This window comes from Nasonia vitripennis, chromosome 1 (genome assembly GCF_009193385.2).
Source record: "Nasonia vitripennis strain AsymCx chromosome 1, Nvit_psr_1.1, whole genome shotgun sequence".
Lineage (NCBI taxonomy): Eukaryota > Metazoa > Arthropoda > Insecta > Hymenoptera > Pteromalidae > Nasonia > Nasonia vitripennis.
This window is the reverse complement of record NC_045757.1, coordinates 35,474,557-35,499,909: the sequence shown is the minus strand read 5'-3', so window position 1 is coordinate 35,499,909 and position 25,353 is coordinate 35,474,557. Positions and strand designations below refer to the sequence as shown.

Here is a 25,353-nt window from a genome sequence, read left to right as displayed (position 1 = left end):
GACAACTGCGCGCAAAACTAAAATAGACACATCGGATGTACTAAACTATGCAAAAAAGACTGTACGTGTACTTTCATATGCATGCGGAAGTGTATATTTTTGTTGGAAATATATTGATGGGCACGTATGCGATGAGAGATATGGAATGAAATGATATAAAATACAATGCTTTTGAAGTATTACATATGCATTGCGTATAGATTTAAAAGAGGCATGGTTTTCACTCAATGATTATCCAACTCATTTACATACGTATTTTTTGGAGCTTCTTCATAATTATTTTGTAGCTATATTGATCTATCCTTCAGTCAATATGTATAAGAGTGTAGAAGTATGAAAAGTATTGATTCATTGCGTTCAAATATATTTATTCTTATTTGATTGACTCATAGAAAAGTATATATATATAAATACATTTTATTCAAATCAATTATACTATATGGCTGTAATCTGTATTGAAAATAGTAACCTATTGCTATGATAATTTTAGTTCATAGTTTGTAGCATCATATAGTATGAAAAAGCTGTATTTAGAACCTGAAAAGATCCAATCGATTCAATTCATCGCGTTGATTTTAATGATATAGACTGTTGTCCAGATAGTTACTGTTGTTAATTGCAAATGTCCAATAGGAAAAAATCCATACGCTGTACAATAAAAGGGCTTTTGACATCTCATGATGATCAGCTGGATGTAAAATCTGAGTTTGTAGTTCTTCACTGTCCAATCACAGTTGTATATTGTATCTGCCAGTGATCTGGTCTAAAAAAAATTGGTTCTGAATTTTATGCGGCTAAAAAGAATTAGCAGATGAATTTGCTTTACCTCTTCACTTATTTTTTCAGCAAAAGTACAATAAAATAAAATCTGTAGAAATGTCAACATGAAGATGGTTACATTGATCGCAGTTTCTTGATAGTTTTCTTTTGCTATCGTCTACAATAAAAAAAGTATAAATTTATTTGTATAAGTTTGCCATATGTATATAGTATTGTCCAAAGATGAGATATTACCAACCCCTCGTATTCCAACAACATTTACACACAAATTCAGCGATGATAATAGCATAATTGAAAGAATGATCGGACTGAAAACTTCTTCAATTAACTTACAAATTCTTGAGCAAATACGACTCGTTAATTACTCTACTAATATTCAAATGCATAGACGTTTAAAATAAATGTATAAGTATTAAATATCTACCTCAAAAGGTCACGGTGTCTCTTGACAATAGTAACCAGGCTCAAGTGATCCCTCATATCCTCACGATTAAATGTTGCGTCGATGTCATATTTTAAAATCTAAAAGGCACGATTCATCATATTTGATCAGGTGCAGATTTCAATCAAGATGGTTATTACCTTGAACTGCAAACAAATGTGCGTTACAGATTGGGCGAACAAGGTATCACCGCTAACCCAAAATAAAGCTGCAGTATAAAATAGATAAAATGCTTCCTGGAATACTATCAAAAGGTAAGTCGGTATGTTGGGTATTTCAAATGGATATTTCACAAGTCCGAGTCTTTGGGAAAAATCATACGTGTAGTTGTTCGCCTCTCGGTTCCGATATTGCTGAGCTAAATTGCTAAAGCATACATGGAAAACACGTATGAGAATTTTTTTTTATTGTTCGATGAAGAATGAAATATACTTACAAAAGAGATGGTATGAGGCAGAGAAAATAGCTAATTGAACAACTGAGTAGAACGAAAAAATAAATTTTACAAAATGAAAATGTCTGATGTGCACCTAGCAAAATTTTTTTTCGATTATCCTGACTGGGGCGGTAAGTTTTCCAAAGATACTGCATCTCCTGAAATACATTTTGCATTCGCTCTATGGCGAACGCTAAGAAGAATCCCTGTTGGAGAGAACCAAGACAAATGTATATATTGTATGCTTTACAAAAAAAGAAATATACCTTGCTGATGCACTGTATGTTGCTGACTTCCTGACTGAGGATTTGCATCGCTAGAGTCTTATCACTTGACCATATATCTCGGATGAAATAATTTTCGAATATGAAGAAAATGAGCCCGTGTATGCACATTATAAAAGTTGGCAATTTATTAATAAGCCCCAAGCTCTTCAGATTTTTTTCCAAACTACATTTTAAGCCTATTGAAGACAGCAACTTTAAGTTAAATCCGATGTAGTACTCGAGATCATCTTCTGTCGGTTGATTAACTGTGAATGAGTTAATTAAAGAAATCTTTCTGCTGACGCACGTTATTTCACGTACCAACAATATCTTAGGATTTACTGGATTAGGATCATTCTTAAACACGTTTAAAACATACGTTCATCAAAATTACTCACCGCTGGTTTTCATGTTACGTTCTTCATATCAGCACTGCCAGTAAGGTTCTGCTTAAGCTTCGAATGCATTGTCTCTGAATATTTAATGGCACCACATGAAAGAAGAATATGCGTCGCATATCGACCCTTCTAATGTTCCTTATTATCTCGAGTCATAATTTTATATATTCTCGTCAGTCATTTATGCTTAAATTTTGCTCTGCTCATCGTGTAACATAGCATTATTTTTGTTTTATTTTATTAAAATACTCGTTGTGCAAGACATAGAGCAGCTTTTCTAGACGCAGTCGTTTGCTTTAGCTCATGATGGTCTGTACTACGGTTGAATGTATACGGAACGGTGGACAAGAGGGTTGAAATAATTAGTAATCACAAGAAAATATTTGTATAACGTTCATATATTATTTTCATGACTTTTTAAAATTTTATTTATAATAAGAGGTTTAAACTTCATTTGTTGTTGCTGATGCATCAGAGCCGCTGGTTGGAATTGCACTCACTTTCGTATCCGCAAGTCTCTGAAAATACAAAATTAAAATCTTTGAATAAAATGTGTATATAATCTGATAATTTATTAATTATTTTTTCATCATACCAGAAAATCACAGGTTTTGGCTCATCAAGTTTTGCCATGTGTCCCAGTATCATCATCGAATATAACGATTAATATTATGATGACAACTATTGTATCCATTAATCTTTTTTATAATACGTCCATGAAGTAGTAAGTATAATTCCAATTTAAATACGATTTAATAAAATTTTATTTTATTCAATTTATTGCTCACATAAAAGCATACAAAAATAGTATATTGTGTGCCAAGGGCATACAGTAGACTTTACCAAACCTAGTCTGGAGTTTGTACGAGAAATAGTAATACGAGATAAAAACCAAAAACAAAAATCTCACCAGACCTTAGTGCACATCACGTTTTTGTAATTACTTAGCAATAAGGTGAGTTTTGCTACAAGTATCATCATGCAACGTTCTTTAAAAAATTGGCAAAATAAAAAGTCACACTACAAAAAACTTTCTTTTCGCAGCCTGTATGAAAAAGCCCCTTTCTACGTATGGTAAACGAACTGAAAAATCTTTGGATTTTTATTGATATTCCCTGCGCGAAAAAGGTCCTATTCATGCTTTTGATTTTAACAAAAAAGCACGAAGTGTCACAAGGGCCTCTGTACTGTCGTGTCGGCGTGCGTATATGTGCGCGGTTTATGCGGGCGTTGTGTCTACGTCTGTGTATTTGTGCGGAGTATGTATCTAACAACAAACTAAATATCTCTAATAATCTTAGCTCGTAGTTTGTAACATCATGTAGTATGAAAAAGCTGTATTGATAATCTGAAAAAAAAAACATTTTTATTTATTCGCCAGATTTTTAGGGTATTAAGTTATCTCGAGATGTTTACTGTCATGAGTTGTGAATGGCCGATAGGAAAAAATCCACATGCTGTACATTGAAAAGGCTTTTGGGCTCTCAAAATTATCAGTTGGATGTATAATCCTAGCTTATAGTTCTTCACTGTCCAATCACAGCTGTACATGGCGTCCGCTAGTGATCTGGTCTGCAAAATTAAATAAAAGTAAATTTATAAATAAACAAAAAAATTGGTTCATAAATTGTAAGTATTCATTATTGTACCTCTTCAGTTATTTTTTCAGCAAAAGTACAATAAAATAAAATCTGTAGAAATGTTAACATCATGAGAGTAACAACAACTGCAGTTTCTTCGTAGCTGTGCTTTGCCATTGTCTGTAAGAAAAGGATCATACATTTTTCTTTCTGATTATATGGTATGGTTTAAAAAGGAAACATGTCGAACCCCTCGTACTCCAACTAAGCCGACGCACAAGGATAGCGACGATAAAAGCATCATTGAAAGAATAATTGGACTAAATGCTTCTTCAATCAACGCACAAATTCTTAGGCATATAAAACTCATTAGTTTCTTTATTATTATGTAATACAATAACTTCAAATCAAGTATAAAACGCGCTAAAAAATGTTAAACGGCTACCTCAAAAGGTCACGATGTCTTTTAACAAAATTAACCAAAATTGAGTGATCTCTTTCTCCTGTACTCTCACTATTAAATGTTTCGTCAATGTCATATTTTAAAATCTAAAAAATGCAGTTAGATCAAATTCGGGAATTGTAAATATATGATGGTTGCATGTACCTTGAACTGTAAACAAATGTGGGTCACAGTTTGGGCAAACAGAGTGTCACCGCTAACGAAAAATAACGCTGCTGAATAAAACAGATAAAAGCCTTCTTCTAATTCTATCAAAAAGTAAGTCGGTATGTTGGGTATTTCAAAGGGATATTTCAGAAGTACAAGTCTCTGAGAAAAATCATACGTATGATTGTTTGCATCTCGGTTACGATATTGTTGAGCTAAATTGCTGAAGAAATAAAATACGCATGACAGTTTTAGAATTTTTTCAAAAATATAACACGCATGCACTAAATACACTTACAAAAGTGCAGGTAAGTAGCAGAGAAAATAACTGGAACAACAGCTTGCAAGAACACAAAAATAAATTTTACAAAATAAAAAAGTTCGGTGGGCATCAGCCAAAATAATTTTTCGATTGTCCTGACTTGGGCGGTAAGTTTTCCAAAGAAACTGTATCTCTTGAAGTACATTTTGCATTCGCTCTATAGAGTACGCTAAGAAGAACCCCTATTGGAGAGATCCATAATAAACATTACATTTTAACCAAATTCTACAAAAAGATAAATCTACCTTGCTTATGCACAACGTGTTGTTAATTCCCTGACTGAGAATCTGCATGACTAATGTTTTATTTTCATTCGAGTATATGTCTCGAATAAAGTAAACTTCACACATAGACAAAATTATTCCATGCATGCACATCATATAAGATGGCAATTTATTGATAAAACTTAAGCTCTGCTCATTCTTTTCCAAACTACACTTAAAGCCTACGAGAGACAGTAACTTTAAATTGAATGCAAAATAGTACTCGAAATCGTCTTCTGTCGGTGGCAACATTGTAGGTAAGAAAACAAATTTTTTGAATCTTATATAAATTCTTAAAGTCTGCTATATTTCCAATCAGTCCTTCAACTATGACGCTTTCAAATTATGTTTTCGCTAACGCAAATTATAAACATTGCAATGTCGCAGTTAAAGTGATACTAAGTTCACCTCATATTATACAAATAAGTCATCGTTGGACTGCTTGTAACGTTCTTTACAGCAGTACTGCTACGAGACTTCTGTTTAAGCTTTGAATGCATTATTCTTGAATTTTTAAAGAAAATTGCGCATCGCATATTAACTTTTTTAACATTCATTGCTGTCTTTAGCCATATTTTTCTATTGCTATCAAACATTCACATTTATATTTTTCTTTCCAGCAAATTATGCTCAATATTGCAATCATTCCTATATTTTATTTATGCCCGTTCTGTCAGACGTCAAGCAGCCTATCGTTAACCCCTCTAAGACACAGTCGTCGGTTGAGAGTCATGATAGCACATAGTAAAATGTCGATAAGAATTTATATACCTAAAGTGGGTGCTCACACATATAGTGCAGTACACAGGAGATATCTTCCAGTGCAAAAAAACATAATTATATCGGCTTTGAAAATTACAATTTTTTATTAAAAGTATTGCAATTGCGAAAAGTATTAGAATATAGTGTGGTTAAAGTGAACTTTATACATCCAAAAATATCAGCAATTTTATATTTGACTTTACTTCCGCCCAGAGATAGCTTTGTGAAAGTTAAATTTTCAATGTTTTAAGTTATTTAAGATTATTCAGGTATCAATGATGCGTGATATAAATTAGAAAAAAGAATTCATTAACTTTGTCAACTACTTTTAAAGTAATAGGCGAATTTTTATTTATACACCATAATTTTTAGCGTTATCATTCACTAATAATTTGGCTTCAACAGCAAAGGTAAGAAAATCATTTTTTAAAATGAGCTCTATTACATAATCAAAGTTGACAATACAAACCACATTGATGAGTAATGTATTGTAATATGTTTCAGATTATAAAAAATTAATTTTAACAGCCGCGAATCATCGGGCCTAAATAGTTGTGCGCTTTCATGAGAAATTGAATAAGAGTGGTTAGAACAGGTAACCTCGATCTTGAGAAAAGTTGTAAAAAATTTGCTGATGCCAAAAATTTACCGGACTGCTTATTCGGGTACTACTTTGCACACCTTTCGAGAGATCAACCGAGACTAGAAAGTTGTGTTTTCTTAGAATGAATCGACTAGAAGTGGTTAGAACAGGGTGCCTTGATCACGACGAACGCTGTGCGGGATATACCGAAGGACAATTACGCAGGTCTGCTTATTCCCGGCTGGACGGACCCTTTTGCGCACCTTTCGAAAGACCTACTAGATCTAGAAAGTTGTGGGGTGCCTTGATCGCAAATAAAGTTATGAAGGATTATCCAATCATCTGGGATTTGGCGGATTTTGTGAATTTGGTAATCGAGCTGGACGGACCCCTTTGCGCACGATTTGGAAGACCCACCGGGCCTAAAAAAATTTTTTTCGCAAAGGATTGAATAAACGAGGTTAAAACAGGGTGCCTCGACCAGGACAAACGCTGTGCCAGATTTTCCGAAGGTCAATTTCGTAAGTCTGCTTATTCGGGCTGGGCGGACTCCTTTGCGCACCTTTTGAGAATCCTATCTGGCCTAGAAAGTCAGGTTTTTCACAAGGTATCGATAACAAGTGGTAAGCGCGGAGCGCCTTGATAACCAAATAAGTTATGAAGGATTCCCCGAGGTCTCCTCCAATATCGGGATTTTACCGAATTTAGTAATCGGGCTGGATGGACCCCTTTGTGCATGATTCGGCAGCTTTACCGGGCCTAGAAAATTTATTTATTTTACAAGGAATATAGTGAACGTAGTTAGAACAGGGAGCCTCGATCGCGAGATAAGTTATGGAGGATTCCCCGTGCTCTCTCCGAATATGGAAATTTTATCAAATCCAGTAATTGAGCTGGACGGACCCCTTTGTGCACGACTCGGCAGACTCATCAGGCCTAGAAAATTTGGCTATTTCACAAGAAATCGATTGAACGTTGCAAGAACATGGTGCTTCTATCGCGAGAATAAATAGTTTTGAAGGATTTGTTAATCAGAACTCTAAAAAAGTTTTCAATAGTACCTTATACAACGTTGTATATTAGATGTCTGCTAACTTTCATTGACATTCAGAAAACCTACTTGATCTGTGTCGAGTATCATTATGTCTTGCAAAATCCTCAAAGGTCGCAATGCCGTTAACGTTGATGTCATATTTATGCAGTAGTTCCTTATTTTAAATTCAATTCTCGATTCTTGTCGATGATGAATGTTTACCTGTTTAAAAATAAATCAATCAGATAGCAAATACCATAATGACAGTCATCGCATAACGAAATGTTTAAATTTGATACTTGAAGTGTACAATACTTTACGGTATCCTATAGAGAGTCATTTTTCACCTACGGTCTTCTTGCTTCGGTACTTGGATCAGAACTGCCTAAGTAGCTCCCGCCGAAGCCTTGGATCTCCGAAGTTAGTTTGCATATTTTATTATACCAGAACGCATTGTTTTTCTACTCGAACGAACGCTTTACATGTCTTATTAAAGCGCATCGAAGTTCACATGTATTCCAGGAAATTACATGTTTGGGCACATATTGAGTTTTGCTGAATGTTCCGAGGTGATTATTAATTTACGAAACCGAGTTCATTGTCCGATGACGCAGTGTAGGACTCTTCCTCACTTGCGTGCAGCAAAGGGTTTTATACAGAAATTAATAATTTTTGCGACAATAGCGCGCACGATCAAAATAGACCTCGAATATACTATGCAGGAATGATATGTTGTATATATCTGCGTTTGGCTTTATCTATTGATCGTAGAGGTATTGATTAAAAAAAAAAAAAATGTTGCAAACGGTATGGAATAAAATTAGTATATAAATCTCGTTTTAGAAATACTTTGTAACAATTCATAAAATTAATCTAGTTTAAACAACAAGTTTTTTTATTTTATTTGCTAACATGAAAAACACGCGGCTCCTGGCGTTTCATCTGCCAAAGTGCTGAAGTGTGCGTGATGCATGCATGTATGCGCGCGCGTGAATTGTGTGTCACGCTGAGTACGCTTGTGGATGTACATATCTAACAATAAACTAAATTATTTTTTTCAATAATTTTAACTTGTAGTTTGTAACATCATGTAGTATGAAAAAGCTGTATTGATAATCTGAAAAAAATCGTTTCAATTCGTTGCGTAGAATTTTTTGGTATTAAGTTTAATTTATGCAAATATTTACTGTTGTAAGTTGCGAATGCCCGATTGGAAAAAAGCCATACGCTGTACACTGAAAAGGCTTTTGGGCTCTCAAAATCATCAAGTGGATGTACAATCCTAGCTTATTGTTCTTCATTGTCCAGTTACAGCCGTACATTGTATCTGCTAACGATCTTGTCTATAAAATAAGGTATAAGTAAATAAACCCACAAAAAAATACTACATAGATTTTAGGCAGACAGAAAAAATACTACATAGATTTACCTCCTCAGTTATTTTTTCAGCAAAAGTACAATAAAATAAAATTTGTAATAAGGTCAACATCATGAGTGTTATAACAACTGCAGTTTCTTCATAGTTATTTTTTTCCATTGTCTATAAAAGGCAAAATGTAAATTTATTTTTCTAGTCAAATTTTATTTTACAGATAGAATATCACCAACCCCTCGTATTCCAACCAAGTCGACACACAAAGCTATCGACGATAACAGCATCATTGAAAGAATAATCGGACTAAAAACTTCTTCGATCAACGCACAAACTCTTAAGCAGATAGAATAAAATATTAATACCACCGTTCACCTTAATTTATTTCTAAAATATTAATGTGTTTTTTCAAATATCTACCTCAAGAGGTCACGATGCCTTTTAATAAAAGTAACCAGATTCAAGTGATCTTTTTCCCCTGTGTTCTCCGGATTGAACATGGCATCGATGTCAAATTTTAAAATCTAAAGTACGGATTTTTAGGACTTCATGTAAGTCAAAGATATGAATAGTTATTTTTACCTTAAACTGCAAACAAATGTGAGTCACAGTTTGGGCGAACAAGGTATCACCGCTGACGAAGAATAAAGCTGCCGCGTAAAATAGATAAAACCCTTCTTGTAATTCTACCAAAAAGTAGATTGGTATGCTGGGTATATCAAAGGGATATTTCAGAAGTAAGAGCCTCTGAGAAAAGTCATACGTGTAGTTATTTGCCTCTCGATCACGATATTGTTGAGCTAATTTGCTGAAGTACATCGCAAATGTATGATGGCTTTTTAAATCGTTAAGAACAAGAAAATACACTCAAGCTATTTCAATATACTTACAAAAGTGCTGGTAAGTAGCATAGAAAATAGCTTGTGCAACAGCTCGCAAGAACACAAAAATAAATTTTACAATAAGAATACGTTTGCTGAGCTTCAGCCAAAATAATTTTTCGATTATCTGGACTCGGGCGATAAGTATTCCAAAGAAACTTTATCTCCTGAAGTACATTTTCCATCCGCTCTATGGAATAGGCTAAGAAAAATCCCTATTGAATACGTTCCACGTTAATGACACTTTCGTATATGCGACATAAGTTAAACAAAAGGAGTAATGTACCTTGCAGACATTGAGAGTATTTTCAACTCCCTGACTGAGAACTTGCATTACAATCGTTTTATCCTCATCCTTATATATGTCTCGGAGAAGATAAACCTCAAACAATGACAAAATTGTTCCCTGTATGCACATTATATAAGATGGCAATTTATTGACGAATCCCAAGCCCTTCTCTTTTTTATCCATACTACATTTAAAGCCAACCAAAGCCAGTAACTTTAAATTAAATGCGAAATAGTACTCGAGATCGTCTTCTGTTGGTTGAGACATTGTGGAAAAGTAAACAATTTTTTTTAATATTGCTTGTCACCTAGTTTCCTCGTCACGTATTAAACTGTGCTATTAATTACATAAGCTCGCTTTTGTATCAATAAACAGCTTAATTAGAATAATTTTATTTTCTGTTTGCGCGGACAAAGTTTATAAAGATTGCAATCCCACTGTTTCGGACATAATGGCATACCTCATACAGCATAAATTACTGTACACGTTGTATATATGTTACGTACTACACATCAACACCGCTAGTAAGCTTATATTTAAGCATCGAATGCGTCAGTCTTGAATGTTTAAAGAAAATTGCGCAACCCTTACAACTCTTCCAATATTCATTGCTAGCTTTAGTTGTATTTTTCTATTTCCATCAAACATTCGCATTCGTATATTTGTTCGCCACCAATTATGCTGAATATTGCAGTTATCGCTATATTTTATTAAAGACTTCGTTTCGCCGACGGAAAGCGTTCTAAGGCGCATTCGTAGGTTGAAATTCATGACAAATAGAACTACCGTACAACATCGAAGAAAACTCATAGATATAACGTAGAAACATAACTAGTAGTGTATAACTTAATATGTTAACTTCAAAACAAACTTAAATCTCTTCAAAAAGCATTTCATCACTAAGTAAGAAAATATCAATATTTCATCTACTTACTAAGTCAATAAAAATACCAAAAATACTCGACGATAGTGAACCCCAGAAATACGCGATTTTCGAGGTCGGATCCGAGGCGATGCTTCGACCCTTAGTAGCAACTGCCCAAAGTTCTAGCTTACGTATATTTGCGTATTTTTCAGTATCCTTTAAGCCTACGTAGATTAGAGTAATGAGAAAACGTGCCAAGGTATCCAAAACGCCCGATAAGTGAGCCCCAGAAATTCGCGATTTTCGACGTCAGATTTGAGACGATACTTCGCCACTTAGCAGCAACAGCCCGAAGTTCTATCCCACCTGCAATTGCGTGTTTTTCCGTATCATTTAAGCCTACGTAGGTTAGAGTAATGAGAAAACGTGCCAAGGTATCCAAACCGCCCGATAAGTGAGCCCCAGAAATTCGTGATTTTCCATATCAGATTTGAGACGATACTTCGCCACTTAGCAGCAACTGCCCGGAGTTCTAGCTTACCTATATTGGCGTGTTTTTCCGTATCCTTTTAGCCTACGTAGGTTAGATTTACGAGAAAACGTGCAAAGGCACCGAAACGCCCGATAAGTGAGCCACATAGTATGTTCGGAAATGAAATTTCGGTTAGTAGTTAGGTTGGTAGCCCTACACTGTAAAAAGTTTTGCGGAAGATTACATCGCTGAGCGTGGGAATCAATAGAGACCTACGCTCAGCGTGGTAAATATACCGGCAAACGGTAAAATGATAATATTTCGGTAAACTTACCTGAAAAATTACGATGCAATACGAATTACCGTAATGCTGTAATTTTGCATATAGTGCGGTAAAATTACGTAGATGAGGGATAATAAAAATATTGGAATTTAGAATTAACTACTATATTTGTAAGGTTATGAGTATAAGACAGGGGATACGATTGAACATGCTTTATTTTATCAATTTCTATACACTTTTTCTTTAACGCAACATAAGAACATTTGTAATGTTAATTTTTCTAACGCACTTAGCAATAATTTATAACTTTTTCGCAGGCACTTATTGTTAGACGTATGAGATACGAAAAAAAAAAACAATTCTTAGATTATCTAAGCACTTATAAGCTAGTACATAAGTTTCTATCGCAAATTCGCAATCATATGTAAGTTATTGTCATGATCTACATAATTACTTAATAACTATAATGTCAAATTCTGTTGGCATACAAATAAGCTTTTCTTATTCTTTTAAGAATTAAAGAACTTTTTAAACGATATCCTGTATTTCAATGGCTTTAATTCTTTTTATAAAAGTTTGAACTTTTTTAATGATCTGTACATTACTTCTATTACCGTCAATTGGATATATTTCCATAAAACATCTCTGAAGAAATTCCAAGAAATGAGCAAACGCATTTTCATAAGTATGATTAAAATTAAAATAAACCACAATCAGATACTTAAGAGCTTCAATAATACACGGATTCTTTGGAAATGCTATACCATCGACTACAACGCAATAAGTTGTTGCGTGATCAGTATCGCTGTCACCCTCTTTTGGTAATCCTCCAAAAACAACTATGTGGGGGTATGTTTTAGTCGGTATATCTTCGATAGGAACATCAGTCTGAAAAAATAATTATAATAATTTATTTGTCTAAAAAGTATTTTTTAATACTATGCTGACCTACATTATTTATTGATCTCATGCCTACCTCTACAATTGTAAAAAGATTTCTATAGTCCTCTTGAAAATAGTTGAAAACGATATTTACAACGCTCCATTTTCTAAAATTTTCAGACACCACTGCATCAGTTGCTATATGACCATGTATTAAGATTCTTTCTGCATATTGTTGAAATTGATTCATAAAGTTATCAGTTTGTCTTCCAGTTAGCTGGTTAAGTTAATTGAAAGTGGATGTTTGCATATTCATACGTAAACAAACATGGCCATAGCTCTTTTATAGTCACTGCAGTTGGACGTTCTTTTGGTTCAAATGCATCCTCTGTAATGGGTAACAAGCAGCGAAATTGCTGACACATTCAGCAAACCGATTTTCTTCCAGAACTTCAACAGGGTCAAAATTTAAAAAAACTTGTCTTAACGCCTCAGTTGTACTTTCATCATGGCCTTCATTGAAATTCGGCTGCCATTGTATGCAACCAGATTGGTACGCTTTATATTTCTTGGCATCTTTTAAAGGTAGTTTTAAGGTGCCTTGCAGACTTTTTGTCATGTGCGGGCGGTTCAGGTATCTGTTCCTTTCAATTAATTTATTCTCTAATGTAGCGCATCCTGTGCCTTCGCGACTACCATCAGATAATTTATCTTCGAAAACATCGCTATATTTAGAACACATTTTTCTTGCTAGTGCTCTAAAGGCAGCTGTTGGAGCATGATCTGTAATTTCGCGTACATGATCAACGACGTAATGGACTGCTCGAGTAATCGCTGAATCTCGCTTTTTTTTATCGAGACCAGTCCAATTTTTTGAGAAATTTAATAGCGTCTGAGAATCTAATTTTTTCCAGGGTACTTCAACAGATTCCTAGTCTGTCGTCTGAGACATTTTTGACCGCTTCTGTTCTGGAGCATCACTTGTATCACTTTCTGAAGTTTTACCATCTAAAAAAATTAATTTTTAACGTAAAACAACTATTTTTATAGATACAATAATCTACTTTAATTTTAAAACTTTTTTTCATATGATGAAATTAGTTACCTGATGTAGTACATTTCTTTTTGGAGCAATCTGTTTCAACATTAAGAGACTTGTTTTCTTGAAAAGAAGAGTTGGATTCAGTTGGTGGATTGTTTATTGGAGACCAGTTTTCATTTTCTTGTAGAACCATAAATAGCTTGTTCTTCCATTCTATCACCAGAAGATCGTTATCGAGATCAACTCCATCTTCTTCTAAGACTAAAGATTTGCCATCTATCTTGAATTTTGCACTGGCTGCAGAAATTACATCTCTGACTAATGTGGTTGAGTTTTCCTGTACGATGACAGCAAGTCGGCGCAGCCGATCACGGATGCAAACTTTTATTGGCAGTATCTAATAAGAGAAACAATTTATAATTATAAATAAATTCAATAAACAACTTCTATGATAATATTAATTTTTTGCAAGCGCCACTTTATTTGCTTTCGAGCCATTAATAGAATTCGAAGCATAAATAAAAAATAAATAAAGTGCATGAATAAAAAAGTGTATGTTTATACATATATTGTTATATGTATTATATAAATACAAATGCCTAACAAACATGCATGAAATGATAAAAAATTATAGTTTTGTACATTTTTGTACTAAACAATAGTTTAGAAGATATTGAAAATTCTGTCAGTACGATTAACTTCATAATATCATGTGTCATCTACCTATACTTATTAGTCTATAATAATTGAATGTTTCATTGTAAAAATATTAATAGTTAGTATTAAATCTCAAAGTAGTAGTTATTATTTTTGGTATTGACAGAGTTTCAATATCAGTAGCTTTTGGAAATAAAAGGACTGAAGGAATAAGGAAGTCTGTGCGAGTGATTTTTATATTGCAGCAGTAAAATTAAGATTAGATACACATCACCAATGATCACAATTTAAAATTGGAATCACATATTTTTTAATACACAATTTATACTCACTATTTTTTTTAAGCCATCGGATCAAATGGCAAATATTTCATCAAGTAAACAGGATAGGATTTCAAGTTGTATGTTGGTAAAGGATCAGGTGATAAAAGGTAGGAATACGGAAAAATACTGAGCCATCGGGATATATTTTCTGAACCTTTGTATTCTACTTTTTCGTAAACTCCTAACTCTTCGAAGGGAATAATCTCATCGGTCCACCCAACAAAGTAAATGTAATTGAATTTATCATTAATTAATATATATTTTATGTTGCAGATAATAAAGTTTCCAAAAGTATTTTTACCTATGCAAATACTCATATTTTCTGAATATTGTATATTGCAAAAAGTAACATTCTTGGCGACATGTGATATTGTCTTTGAATTGCTCGAAATATAATCATTTATTAATGATGAAATTTCAGTTTCGTATTCGCTTGATATATACGGTATTGCATCTTTGGATTCAACGACAATATCATACTGCCGTTCAAGTAAAGCTTGTAATAATTCGTGCTTTTCTGCTAATGTCATATGTATTTTTTTGAAATTTCTCAAGCTTTCTACTATGCTTTTAAAATAACTATGCTTTGATTCAAATCTAAGCGTCCAAACGTGTTTTAATGGCCCGAATTCGTAAAACAGCTTTGGATAGTGCATAAGGAATTCGTGCTTTGGTCTTAGCGGGTTTGTAAAATATGTGCTTCTTGAATATATATACTCAGATATAATATTCGATAAAATTGCTATTTGATTAAAACTTAATGCTGGTGAACTAACTATACAACATATTTCTCTTAAAAGAAGTAGAAGCTTCCAGACTTCGTCATACGGATCCTTTATTCTATCATATAAAGCCAAGGGAAGAATCAACACTAATCTCTTAAGCTGGCTAGCTGAGCCAGTTAATATTTTTTTTGTTGAATTCATTTTAATATAAGGAATAAAATTCTTAGTTTCGTTACTTAACTTGATTGTGTTCAATCTATAATTTAATAAACCTAAGCGTACCCATTTTTTTTTAATAAAATATGTTATTATCAAATACAGATCATACGAAACTATTCCCTCGAAAAGGTCATGAGCTACGCATGGAGCTAGACCTGGTCCGGCAACATGAAAATTTTGAAGTTGATTTAATGGAGATTTCATTTTGATACCTTTAACTGGTTTTTTTAAATACTCAGCTTCTGCAGCATGTTTATCGTAATTAGCAATATTTCTTAGTTGCTTTCGATCGAAAGGATTTTCGCGAAAATCTTTGAGCATTATTTCACAATATTGACATATGAACTGCGCAGAGCTAAAGTTCTCTACGTAACCACCAATAGAGTGATTACCTAAGTTATCGCCTATACATGCAGCTATGCTTCCAGTGAATTTCATATGCTCTGAGTTGATAGTAATATTTATACCTTCATTTTCCAATGTATGTAAATCTAAAAGTAAGTTTCTTAAAATTTTTTTCCAACCAAATTTAGTTACGAAGTTGTTATTGCATAACATTATCAACTTGATGTTATCAGTTTTTGATCTAAGAAAAGCCGGTAAATTTAGCAAAGTGACATATACTCCGATCAACTTAAACTTGGATTTTGATGCGCCAAGTGGATTGCATACTTCAAAAGCATCTTGGTAAAAACCTAACTGTACAGTATTATTTTTGTTGAAAAATTCGCTATTTTTTATTACATTCCCATCTTTAACATCAAATAAACCTTGAGCAGTAGTACTTTTTCGTGGATTTATGCAAAATGGTCTAACGTTATCATTCAGCAGCCACGTTTTAATGGTTTCTAGTACGGGTACATAGCTGAAATAACATTGCGTTTCTTTGCCGTCATCATCTAAAATCGGTACTTCAATGGGTTGAATAAAATTGTATTCTTTTTTATAATATTGTTTTCTCGTAAAAGTACTTCTTAAAATACCGTTTTTCGGGTCGTGTGAATTAATAAAGCTATTGAAACTTTTACAAAAAATGCTACTAACATTGTCTTTATCATTGACATTTGAATGATAAAGTAATTCAGTAAATTTTGCTTTGCATGAATCAAATACAGAATACATTCCATTCATGACCCCTTGAAGAACGGATTCAGTCGCGAAATGTTTGACTGATAATTGTAGGTATATTTTCGCTAAGTTTTGTATGAGATCTACAACTTCAGTTTCATTTCTTTCACAAGATATATATTGCTTGACTTCCCAATTCAACGAATTTACTGTCAATGAATTTGGCGTATTTTCGATATTTTCATCATTACGGTCATGGCTTGATTTATTTTTATCAAAATCGATTGATTGTAAAATTGGAAAATCTGCGTTTTCTAACACATCGTTTGATTTTGCCATTACAATTGTAGAGAACGAATGAGTTCTTGAAACCCCATGCGAATAAAGATCAAGTACGGTGGAATTTTCTAAAAATTCTGTACGCAATACATCTTTATGATTCATGTCAATTTCATTACATTCATTACTTAATTTCATCATTTTTGGCGGATTATGAGAATCATTAGTAAATTTTCCCGTATCGATTTCAGTAAAAGCATTACGTCGTTTCAAAGGATTCAAAATATTGTTTACATTTAATGATTTTGGAAATACAGGTATCTCGAGGCTGCTAATTTGTGAATGTGAAATTTTATTTGCAAAACTGCGTTTGACATTTGAATGAATTTCTTTATGTTTTTTAAGCATCAATACACTAGTGCATTTATATTGACATCCACTGTGCTTACAACTATAACAAAAATGAGATCTATGAAATCGTACTAAATGTTTTCTAAAACTCAAATAATTTTTTAAAGCAGTACGACAACCCGTATAGACGCATGTTATCTTATTCACTACAGAACTTCTGTGCACTTTTTGATGGTCATTGTATAATATAATATTTGTGAATACTGAAGTACAGTTATCGCACGCAAACATATTGACTGTATTCGGATATATTTATTAAAGGAAAATGAAAGGATTGTTTACTTTTAAAATATTGCCACTATTATAGTTTGGTCAGGCCAAAGTTGATGTATTGCTAGAAAATCGATTTCATAATATAGACATTGTTTGGCTGTAATCCGAGTAGCAGTTATTAGACGTGCCACAAAATATTGCCATTTTTCTGCCGTGTTTACTTCCTATAAAGATTAGCATATATATAAGACAAAGCTATCTTAAATTGTTGTAATTATAACCAGAATATGAATAATTTATCGAGGTACTCTAACAGTTAATCTCACATATATAGAATAACTAGCAGTTCAACTTATTTTATATGTTGCTCTTTGTAGGAAATAACAACAATTCATTATATTATGCATATATTCATATGCAATACATCCAAAAATATTGACTATGATTTACATGAAAGGTAAATAATAGAAATAATATGTAAACACTCACCATAGCCATTCTTCTTCGCTTTCGTCACTTGAGGCAATGATCACTGTATCTGCCAAGCTTTCTGGGCTAGAATGTACTTCTCTCTCAGAAATGATACGTGATATTCTATCAAGTACGCATCGCATGGAATATATATTTTGGTCGATGATCAATCTCAAAGTGCTCAAGTTAATTTTCTCTTCAAATTGTATAATCACTCTACTTATTTGTTGTGATACTTTTGAAGCAGCTATGATAACTTCTTGAATATCCTTCAAACCTTGCGTGTCAAATTGGGTTTCAAAATGCAGCTTACTATTTAAGCGTACCAAGTAAGTTTTTTGATTGTCTAAAATATTTATAAAATCATCAACTGTGAAATTCATCTGAAAAAAGTTATTTATTTATGATTTACATACTATACATACATTTATTTCAACATTTTAGCATAGATATTTTGCGTTATTTAAAACAAGTTTTATATTTTCGTTATATAAAACAAATTTGTCTGTAATATTCATTAATTACTTATAGCAATATTCTTTAGAAGAATGTTTATTCTTCTAAAGGATTTTATAAATTAGACGCAATACATAACCTCTTTCGTCGTTATTCGGTTTCGCATGAGTTCACGCTTACATTTGCACGGCGAGTTATTATTAATAAAACATAATAAGATATTATTGGCGTTCATTTACCGTTTACTTGAAGATGATGTATAAATAAATTGCTGATTTGCGTGGGTGCTTTCTCGTTCTGGAAAGATTTCGATTCGGGTCCCATTGCTCGATCTGTGAAATCCACCAACTCCGGTAAAGTTCACGAATTCGGGAATTTTACTCGAGAGTCGTCGCGCTACTCTCGGTAAAATCACACCGCTGAGCATGGGAAAAATACCGACGATATAGAGGGACCCCCGCTCAACGTGGTAATGTTACAGTCACATGTCACTTTACGTCGTTGAAGCATGTGATTTCGTACATGAAAATGGCAATCTTCCGCAAAACTTTTTACAGTGTAGGCGAGCTGATTACCGCGATGGTGACTGATGAGTATGCCATGTGACTATGTGAGGTTTGAGGTTATAAGTATATTAAATTTCATCGAGACAAAAGTGATTACACGACAATTACATTACGTAAGTACAGCGAAATATCTCTATTTCTTGCATGCGACCATTTATCGCATTTATTAAAATGCTACATACTTTCTTCTCGTTACAGAAATAGTGGTTCAAAATCTGTTATTTTGATACTGGACTCGCGTCAGAGTCCCACTAAAAAATGAGTAACCAAAATCTCGACTGCGTATTAATTTTGGAAGATGAATCCTCCAATTCTTCATACACTTTGCACGTCAGCCATGATGTGCATGATAAAGCAACTAGAGGTAATTATAACCTATTAGTGTAGTACAAAGTAACTGATTCTGAAATTCATCGTCGACATTTACACAGTGAGATGTTAAAGTTGAGTGTGAATTTCGACTTTCGACTATCAATTTCATGCTGATATTCATCGTCGACATTTACAGATTGACATGTTAAAGTTGAGTGTGAGTTTCGACTTTCGACTATCAATTTCAGCCTTGCATAAGTACTGCAAAATGTATATCACAGATTTTGAAATTGCCCACAAACTGTAGCATGTTATTTATTGCATGTCTATCAACAACTGATTCGATATGGAATTTTTTGCAGATTTATCGTTTGCAACAAGGCTTTTGCAATCGCACAAAGCAAGTATAGCTGAACAAGCATCCAATGCAGTACAGACCAACATGGTTCCACAAACTTCTAATGCTTGTCATGTAAATAATTTAATTCCATTACAACTGTTTGAAGAACAAACTGGTCAGTTACTGCTTACTACTCTCTTTTGAAGATCACGAACGTGCATCGACTGGTATGTTTCTGTAATAATTAGATGTTTATCACCTGCTTTGCACTTTATATCGCTAATTTTTTTTTAAATATTTTAATATAGATGCAGTATTTGCTGATGGTAGAATGTGAAGTCCCAAGTACGCAGGAGGGAGAAGAAGAAAGTACTAGGTATCCAAAACGCCCAATAAGTGAGCCCCAGAAATACGCGATTTTTGGAGTCGGATCCGAGGCGATGATTCAACCCCTAGCAGCAAGTGCCCGATGTTCTAGCTTACCTATATTTGCGTATTTTTTCGTTCTCTTCAATTCTCCGTAGGTTTGTATAATGAGAAAACATGCAAAGGTACTGAAAACGCCCGATAAATGAGCCCCAGAAATTCGTGATTTTCCACGTCAGATTTGAGACGATACTTCGCCACTTAGCAGCAACTGCCCGGAGTTCTAGCTTACCTATATTTGCGTGTTTTTCTGCCCTTTTAAAGCCTACGTAGGTTAGATTTACGTGAAAACCTGCAAAGGCGCCGAAAGCACCTGATAAGTGAGCCCCAGAAATTCGAGACGATAATCTCAACATAAACACTGTAGTTTCACTTAAATATTCTGAGTTTTGTTCAATTTGATTTTGCGAAAAGAAACAGGCTCTATTAGCTCTGACGAGTACCTTTGGACCGGGTAATTTTTTCCAGCGTCACGGACAAGTCACGAAGATCGTCAGACAGCATTACAGACTTTTCAGTCTGCAAGATCTTCAAGATGGATGACGATAACTCGCTAATCGAAGATCAGATGCAGATACACCGAGAGTATTGTAGTCGCATAATAAAATATGACTTAAAGCAGCTCTTTCAACAACTGAAGGAGGATTCGATAAATAAAACAATGAAGAATTTAATTAGGGAGATTGTCAGGATCGATCGAGTCGCTGTGTTTTGTTGAACCATTTTTAATAAACCTAAGTTATTAAATTATTACAAAATGTGTCAAGCTGAGATGTTGGCTATGAATTATCACAAGTTTGAAGGCACTTCGATGTATTAAAAAAGCCACGCGCAGACCAATTGCTATGTTATGCTAGTAATGAACGTATTGCAAAAGAGTTTAAGACTAAAAATTACGAGAACCTTTACCCGATTTATGCCTCGAAGTTGGCGAAGAGATTCACTGAAGTTCCCAACAAGCCTATGACTTTGAAAGACAAAACGAGGGACCACTTCAAATTCACAGAATTCGTGAAGAGAATCGGGTTCGGATTGGATTCGGATTACGAGATGTACGGAAGACCCCTGCCATCAATCATAAAACGACTTGAACGATTCATACCAACGGTAGAGATATACTTTATGAATCAATTGTTCGTCCAGAAGGAGCCAGTAGTGTCAAAAAAGCTAAACATTTCAAATTATTACTCAAAGTATCAAGATGAACTGATGGCCATGGAAAATGGAAAATTTGAGGATACTTCGATTGCATACATCGATTTATTGTAAAAACCGGTAGACTTATTGGCTCGATATGTGCGAAAAGATAAACTAGTGCAAGAATTCACAACTAAAAAATACAAAACTCTTTTCCCGATTTGTAAATCGATGTTAAAAATTAAATTTAACAAGGCTTGTGCTAGAAGAATGTTAATAGAAAATGTATCTACCGCATTAAGTGAGATCCTGCAGTTTGATTCCCCCGATCAGATTTTCGAAAAAATCATTGAATATTTGAGTAAACAACAGATGGACTATATTGACAATTGTACCAAGATTTAAAATTACATTTTACTTCACAATTTTCGGGATTGTTCGACCAAAAGCGATGCTAATTTTAAGTTTACTAGCGAATTTAGACGCGCTTCGGTTTAATTTTGTACTTTAGAGTTTTTTAGATATGTGTGCATCATTTTTGGTATAAAAGTAAAATTTTCTTTTGGAAAACATATAATTATTGTAGAATAATTCATATAATTTTGCAAAATACATTGAGTGATCAATAAATTAAATAATTGTGTTTTTAATTTTTTACCATTAAAAGTCTGAAAAGGCAGTCTACTCGACTTTCGTCCAAAAAATGCTTTGCCTTCCGAGCTGCCTTCGGATCATATTATTCAGAAATTCAGAGACAGCCGTCAATAGAAAAAGTATACACTGCGTTGAGTGATATTCTACAGTTTTCAGAACTAGATCAGGCAGCTTTTGAGATTATTTTTAATTAATTAGATAAAAATTAAAAAAAAATGATCTACTTTATTGTCAAAAGTGCATAAATTGCACTGTTTACTTGATATGCTTCAGAACTTGAAACGCTCCGACTTAGCTCGGTTTGAAATTTATTATTTTTGTGGTCCGGGATGTCGTGGTATTAGAATTTCTTCTTATTATTTGACTTATGCGTTGTTAGTATTTCGTACTTGGCTAACGTATTGTAGCCAAGACTAATATAGCTAGAATTAAATTTTGTGTTTGAATTTTACTTTAAGTTTTTCACTTAAACAGATATATTACTATTTAGGTTACTCTCCTTATCTAGAATTTTCTTCAGAGACGTAATGCCCTTGAAATATTCTAGAGATAAAAATTTTATAGTATAAGCGATTGTTAGTATTTCGTCGTTGACTGACGTATTGTAGTCAAGGCTAATATACCTGAAAAGAGAATTATGTTTTCATTCATTTAAAAAAGATTTTCACTCAAACAGCTGTATTACTGTTTAAGCTACTCGTCTTAATCGGAGCTCTCTCCTGAGACGTAATTTCTCTAAAGTGTTCCGTTTGACAAAAGTTTTGTATAGTTGACCTTCAGTGGACGTATTGCCTCTGAAGTCGTACTACACAGATATTAAAATAAAAAAAATTTTAAAATGTATATTTATATGAGAAGCATATAATTTTATTATTCTCTACGTTTTAATGTTTACATTTGAAAATTTAATTTGATTTAAAACCGCAATTATAAGGAACTGGCCGTATTGCTAGCGCCTCAACTCGAGCACAAAAATATTGCTCTGGGCGAATTATACTTGAAGAGGGAGCCGTATTGCTCCATCCCGTTCGAGCTCGGTCGAGCGAATGAGGCTGAGGAGCTGGATGAGGCGCCTTTTATCCCCTGAGGAGCTACTGCGCCGAGCCACTGCCGTGCGCTTCCCCCTCCAGTGCGCCGGCGCTGCTGCTGCTGCCGCTTCCTTTTCCAGGCGGCCGCCGCTGCTGCTGCTGCCGCTTCCCCTTCCAGGCAGCCGCCGCTGTAGATGCTCGCTGATTGCTTTGGCACTGATCACTTTTTTGATATACTCCCTTTTCGGGATTTTTTCGCGTTCGCATTTCTCGCGCGTCGCTCGCGGAGTACATAAGTCCGGACCGTTACAAACTATAGCACGCGAAGCCAAATTATTGGCATGATGTTTTAGCTAAAACTTCAAAATAAATCAATCATTACTTATTATTCGTATTTCTTTGCATCAACTGTTAACAACATTGCTGTATTATTTATGAACTGTTATATCACCTCATATAATTGTGTGAATTCGAAATTAATAATTACTCTCTTTTATGAAAAAGGCTTTTAAATAAAACTTATAAGGAGTTTAAATTAACGGTAAAGGCAATAATTTTAAAGCGCCTCATGAGTGCCTTTGGTGTCTTATAAGCATGCCTAGACATTGTTTATGGTTAATTATTGCAAATTACAGAAAAATACAAGCGCCCAACGTGGGGCTCGAACCCACGACCCTGAGATTAAGAGTCTCATGCTCTACCGACTGAGCTAGCCGGGCAGTTGAGGCAGCTTTTTTTCACGTTCAAGAGACATTTAGGTCAATTATAGAAAAATTTTAGAATTTGAAAAAATGTATTTTGAAGTAGTAAAACTCAAATTCCTGCTAATTTTTAAGTAAAATTAACTACTACAAACAAGTTAATGAGTTCACTATACGAAAGAAACAGATAAGCTATTAATAAAATTGGAAATTGTTATACACTAACATGTTCAAGAATTTTTTAAATTAAAATCGATTTACAGGCCTTTGTATTTGCGTGTTTTTTCGTTCTCTTCAATCCTACGTAGGTTAGAATAATGAGAAAACGTGCAAAGGCACCGAAAACGCCCGATAAGTGAACCCCAAAAATACGCGATTTTCGAGGTCGGATCCAAGGATATGCTTCGGCCTTTAGAAGCAATAAATCGGCGATTGTCTAGTTTCGATTTGAGTGATATTTCAAACCATGTCCGATCATGCTAAATTGGACTTTTTTCCGAGTGGAAAAAAAATGTAACAAATTGTAATAAATTGTTATAAAACGTAAAAAAATGTAAGAAAATATAAGAATCTGTACCTTTTTGTTGGACTTCGGACCTTTTTTCTCATACGTTTTTGTACACTTTCTTACATTTTCAGATTTGTTAACTTTTTCCTACATTTTATTATATTTCATTACATTTTATTACATATGCTATTTTACCGCCTAATATAGTCAATATATTTTAATTATTTATTTTCTAATAAAATGTAACAATGCATAAGAAATTGTAAGAAAAAGTAAAAGGATGTAAGCAGAAGTAGAAAATAAAAAAAGTCGCCATTTTCTTATATAATATTACGCTTACGGACAATTTTTTACATTTTGTTATACTTTTTTACGTATCGTTACATTTGTCATTTCAGCGAAGTCATGTTACCCCATGAAATCCTGGATCAATGGATTTGTAATAAATTTTAATAAAACGTAACAAAATGTAATAAAATTTCGCAAACTGTAATAAAACGTAAAAAAGGTCCGAAATCCAACAAAAACGTACAAAATAGTACGACTTGTTAGATTTTCTTATATTTCATAACACTTCATTAGATTTTTTATTTTCACTAGGCTGACGAAACATAAACTATTCACTGCGTCGAGTACGCCTGTGAACCCGCAACCTCTTGTTGAACTTCCCGCCGCGTATTGTAAAGCTACCTTACCGACCACTTATCTTCACCCCTACCCGTTAGATGTCCCCACCATTCCCCGACGCTGCCCGCAACTCGTCGGGTAACTCGCCTATACAGTACCCCACACGTTCGGCTCTCCTTTCGCGGTGTTGTCCAAATGCACTTTCCCATTCCGTATGCGCGGTGAAACGTTCGCGCAGCGCCAGTCGAGTGTCGGCTCTATATCTCGACGCTACTGCTGTGCCGCCGCGAGGGACTGTGTAAACTTGCGCCTGGACTCGACAGCTGAGGAGAGAGCGAGAGAGTCTCGTCGTCTACGTCCGAGTGCGGTGTTACAACGATACGTACAGTGACTCAGTGTCGGAGGATCTCTCTCTCTCTCTCTCTCTGTCCTCGCGAGAAGTACAGCCGCGTTCGTACGTACTCCGAGACTGTCCGGGGAAAAAGAGTCCGTGCGAATGGTGTCGTGAGAGAGCAGTGCGTGTGAAGTGCGTAAGTTCAGTGCCGGGCTACAACGAAGAAGAAGAGGAGCCAAGAAACTTCTCTGTCTCCGACTCGCCGCAGTTCGCACCATTGAGAGGAGAGCGCAGGCTGTGTAGTAGCAGAAAGCCGCGTATTAGGTACGTGAATTTG

General features: G+C 34.3%; 5 protein-coding genes, 1 long non-coding RNA gene and 1 other non-coding gene across 13 annotated transcripts in view; 2 read left to right on the top strand and 5 right to left on the bottom strand.

The window, feature by feature from the left end:
- Positions 1 to 486: 486 nt before the first annotated feature.
- On the bottom strand, positions 487 to 2,335 carry Or269 (odorant receptor 269). Its single transcript, NM_001190680.1, has 9 exons — positions 2,323 to 2,335; positions 1,925 to 2,190; positions 1,659 to 1,864; positions 1,363 to 1,588; positions 1,205 to 1,302; positions 1,019 to 1,118; positions 827 to 937; positions 608 to 763; positions 487 to 537 (listed from the first exon to the last, which is right to left on the bottom strand). The coding sequence occupies exons 1-9, from the start codon at positions 2,333 to 2,335 to the stop codon at positions 487 to 489; spliced, it is 1,227 nt and encodes a 408-aa protein (NP_001177609.1).
- A 1,284-nt stretch (positions 2,336 to 3,619) lies between these two features.
- Or268 (odorant receptor 268) lies at positions 3,620 to 5,349 on the bottom strand. The gene is made up of 8 exons (NM_001190679.1): positions 5,080 to 5,349; positions 4,811 to 5,016; positions 4,510 to 4,735; positions 4,348 to 4,451; positions 4,153 to 4,252; positions 3,972 to 4,082; positions 3,739 to 3,894; positions 3,620 to 3,670 (listed from the first exon to the last, which is right to left on the bottom strand). The coding sequence occupies exons 1-8, from the start codon at positions 5,347 to 5,349 to the stop codon at positions 3,620 to 3,622; spliced, it is 1,224 nt and encodes a 407-aa protein (NP_001177608.1).
- Positions 5,350 to 8,541: 3,192 nt separating this feature from the next.
- On the bottom strand, positions 8,542 to 10,284 carry Or267 (odorant receptor 267). Its single transcript, NM_001190678.1, has 8 exons — positions 10,015 to 10,284; positions 9,738 to 9,943; positions 9,430 to 9,655; positions 9,268 to 9,371; positions 9,084 to 9,183; positions 8,905 to 9,015; positions 8,663 to 8,818; positions 8,542 to 8,592 (listed from the first exon to the last, which is right to left on the bottom strand). The coding sequence occupies exons 1-8, from the start codon at positions 10,282 to 10,284 to the stop codon at positions 8,542 to 8,544; spliced, it is 1,224 nt and encodes a 407-aa protein (NP_001177607.1).
- Positions 10,285 to 11,671: 1,387 nt separating this feature from the next.
- Positions 11,672 to 18,706, bottom strand: LOC103317814. 5 transcript variants are annotated; one of them, XM_032595743.1, is made up of 4 exons: positions 17,946 to 18,130; positions 13,625 to 13,958; positions 12,614 to 13,527; positions 12,176 to 12,525 (listed from the first exon to the last, which is right to left on the bottom strand). In XM_032595743.1, exons 1-3 carry the CDS (start codon positions 17,952 to 17,954, stop codon positions 13,451 to 13,453), a joined length of 420 nt encoding a protein of 139 aa, XP_032451634.1. In that variant the 5' UTR covers positions 17,955 to 18,130; the 3' UTR covers positions 12,176 to 12,525; positions 12,614 to 13,450. The 5 variants fall into 5 exon arrangements, with proteins under 5 accessions (XP_031776821.1, XP_032451634.1, XP_032451635.1 ...); XM_032595744.1 differs by having other exon boundaries at positions 12,614 to 13,512; XM_032595742.1 differs by lacking the exons at positions 12,176 to 12,525; positions 12,614 to 13,527 and adding an exon at positions 14,551 to 17,577 and having other exon boundaries at positions 13,847 to 13,958.
- On the top strand, positions 18,151 to 21,799 carry LOC116738471. The gene is made up of 4 exons (XR_004344405.1): positions 18,151 to 19,062; positions 19,148 to 19,313; positions 19,624 to 19,828; positions 19,910 to 21,799. It is a non-coding gene; the product is annotated as an uncharacterized LOC116738471 (long non-coding RNA).
- A 1,693-nt stretch (positions 21,800 to 23,492) lies between these two features.
- TRNAK-CUU lies at positions 23,493 to 23,565 on the bottom strand. Its single transcript has one exon. It is a non-coding gene; the product is annotated as a tRNA-Lys (tRNA).
- Positions 23,566 to 24,833: 1,268 nt separating this feature from the next.
- LOC100123665 (ankyrin repeat domain-containing protein 50) overlaps positions 24,834 to 25,353 on the top strand; it is a 30,029-nt gene continuing 29,509 nt past the window's right edge. For all 3 annotated transcript variants that reach the window (XM_031921370.2, XM_003423920.5, XM_008217283.4), the window contains exon 1: positions 24,834 to 25,340. The gene's annotated coding sequence lies outside the window, so the exon portion shown is untranslated. The remainder of the gene's footprint in view (positions 25,341 to 25,353) is intronic.

What these genes read in the sequence shown, in the direction of transcription:
- Or269 (NM_001190680.1), bottom strand. An exon ending in ATGTTGTTGGAATACGAGGG is followed by an intron (nt 938 to 1,018) that starts GTTGGTAATATC and finishes TTTTTATTGTAG; the next exon opens with ACGATAGCAAAAGAAAACTA. An exon ending in CTGAAAAAATAAGTGAAGAG is followed by an intron (nt 764 to 826) that starts GTAAAGCAAATT and finishes AATTTTTTTTAG; the next exon opens with ACCAGATCACTGGCAGATAC.
- Or268 (NM_001190679.1), bottom strand. Translation starts at nt 5,349, where the DNA reads ATGTTGCCACCGACAGAAGACGATTTCGAGTACTATTTTGCATTCAAT. An exon ending in ACATTTGTTTACAGTTCAAG is followed by an intron (nt 4,452 to 4,509) that starts GTACATGCAACC and finishes TGCATTTTTTAG; the next exon opens with ATTTTAAAATATGACATTGA. An exon ending in CTGAAAAAATAACTGAAGAG is followed by an intron (nt 3,895 to 3,971) that starts GTACAATAATGA and finishes TTAATTTTGCAG; the next exon opens with ACCAGATCACTAGCGGACGC.
- Or267 (NM_001190678.1), bottom strand. Translation starts at nt 10,284, where the DNA reads ATGTCTCAACCAACAGAAGACGATCTCGAGTACTATTTCGCATTTAAT. An exon ending in AGGCATCGTGACCTCTTGAG is followed by an intron (nt 9,184 to 9,267) that starts GTAGATATTTGA and finishes TATCTGCTTAAG; the next exon opens with AGTTTGTGCGTTGATCGAAG. An exon ending in CTGAAAAAATAACTGAGGAG is followed by an intron (nt 8,819 to 8,904) that starts GTAAATCTATGT and finishes CTTATTTTATAG; the next exon opens with ACAAGATCGTTAGCAGATAC.
- LOC103317814 (XM_032595742.1), bottom strand. Translation starts at nt 17,474, where the DNA reads ATGTTTGCGTGCGATAACTGTACTTCAGTATTCACAAATATTATATTA.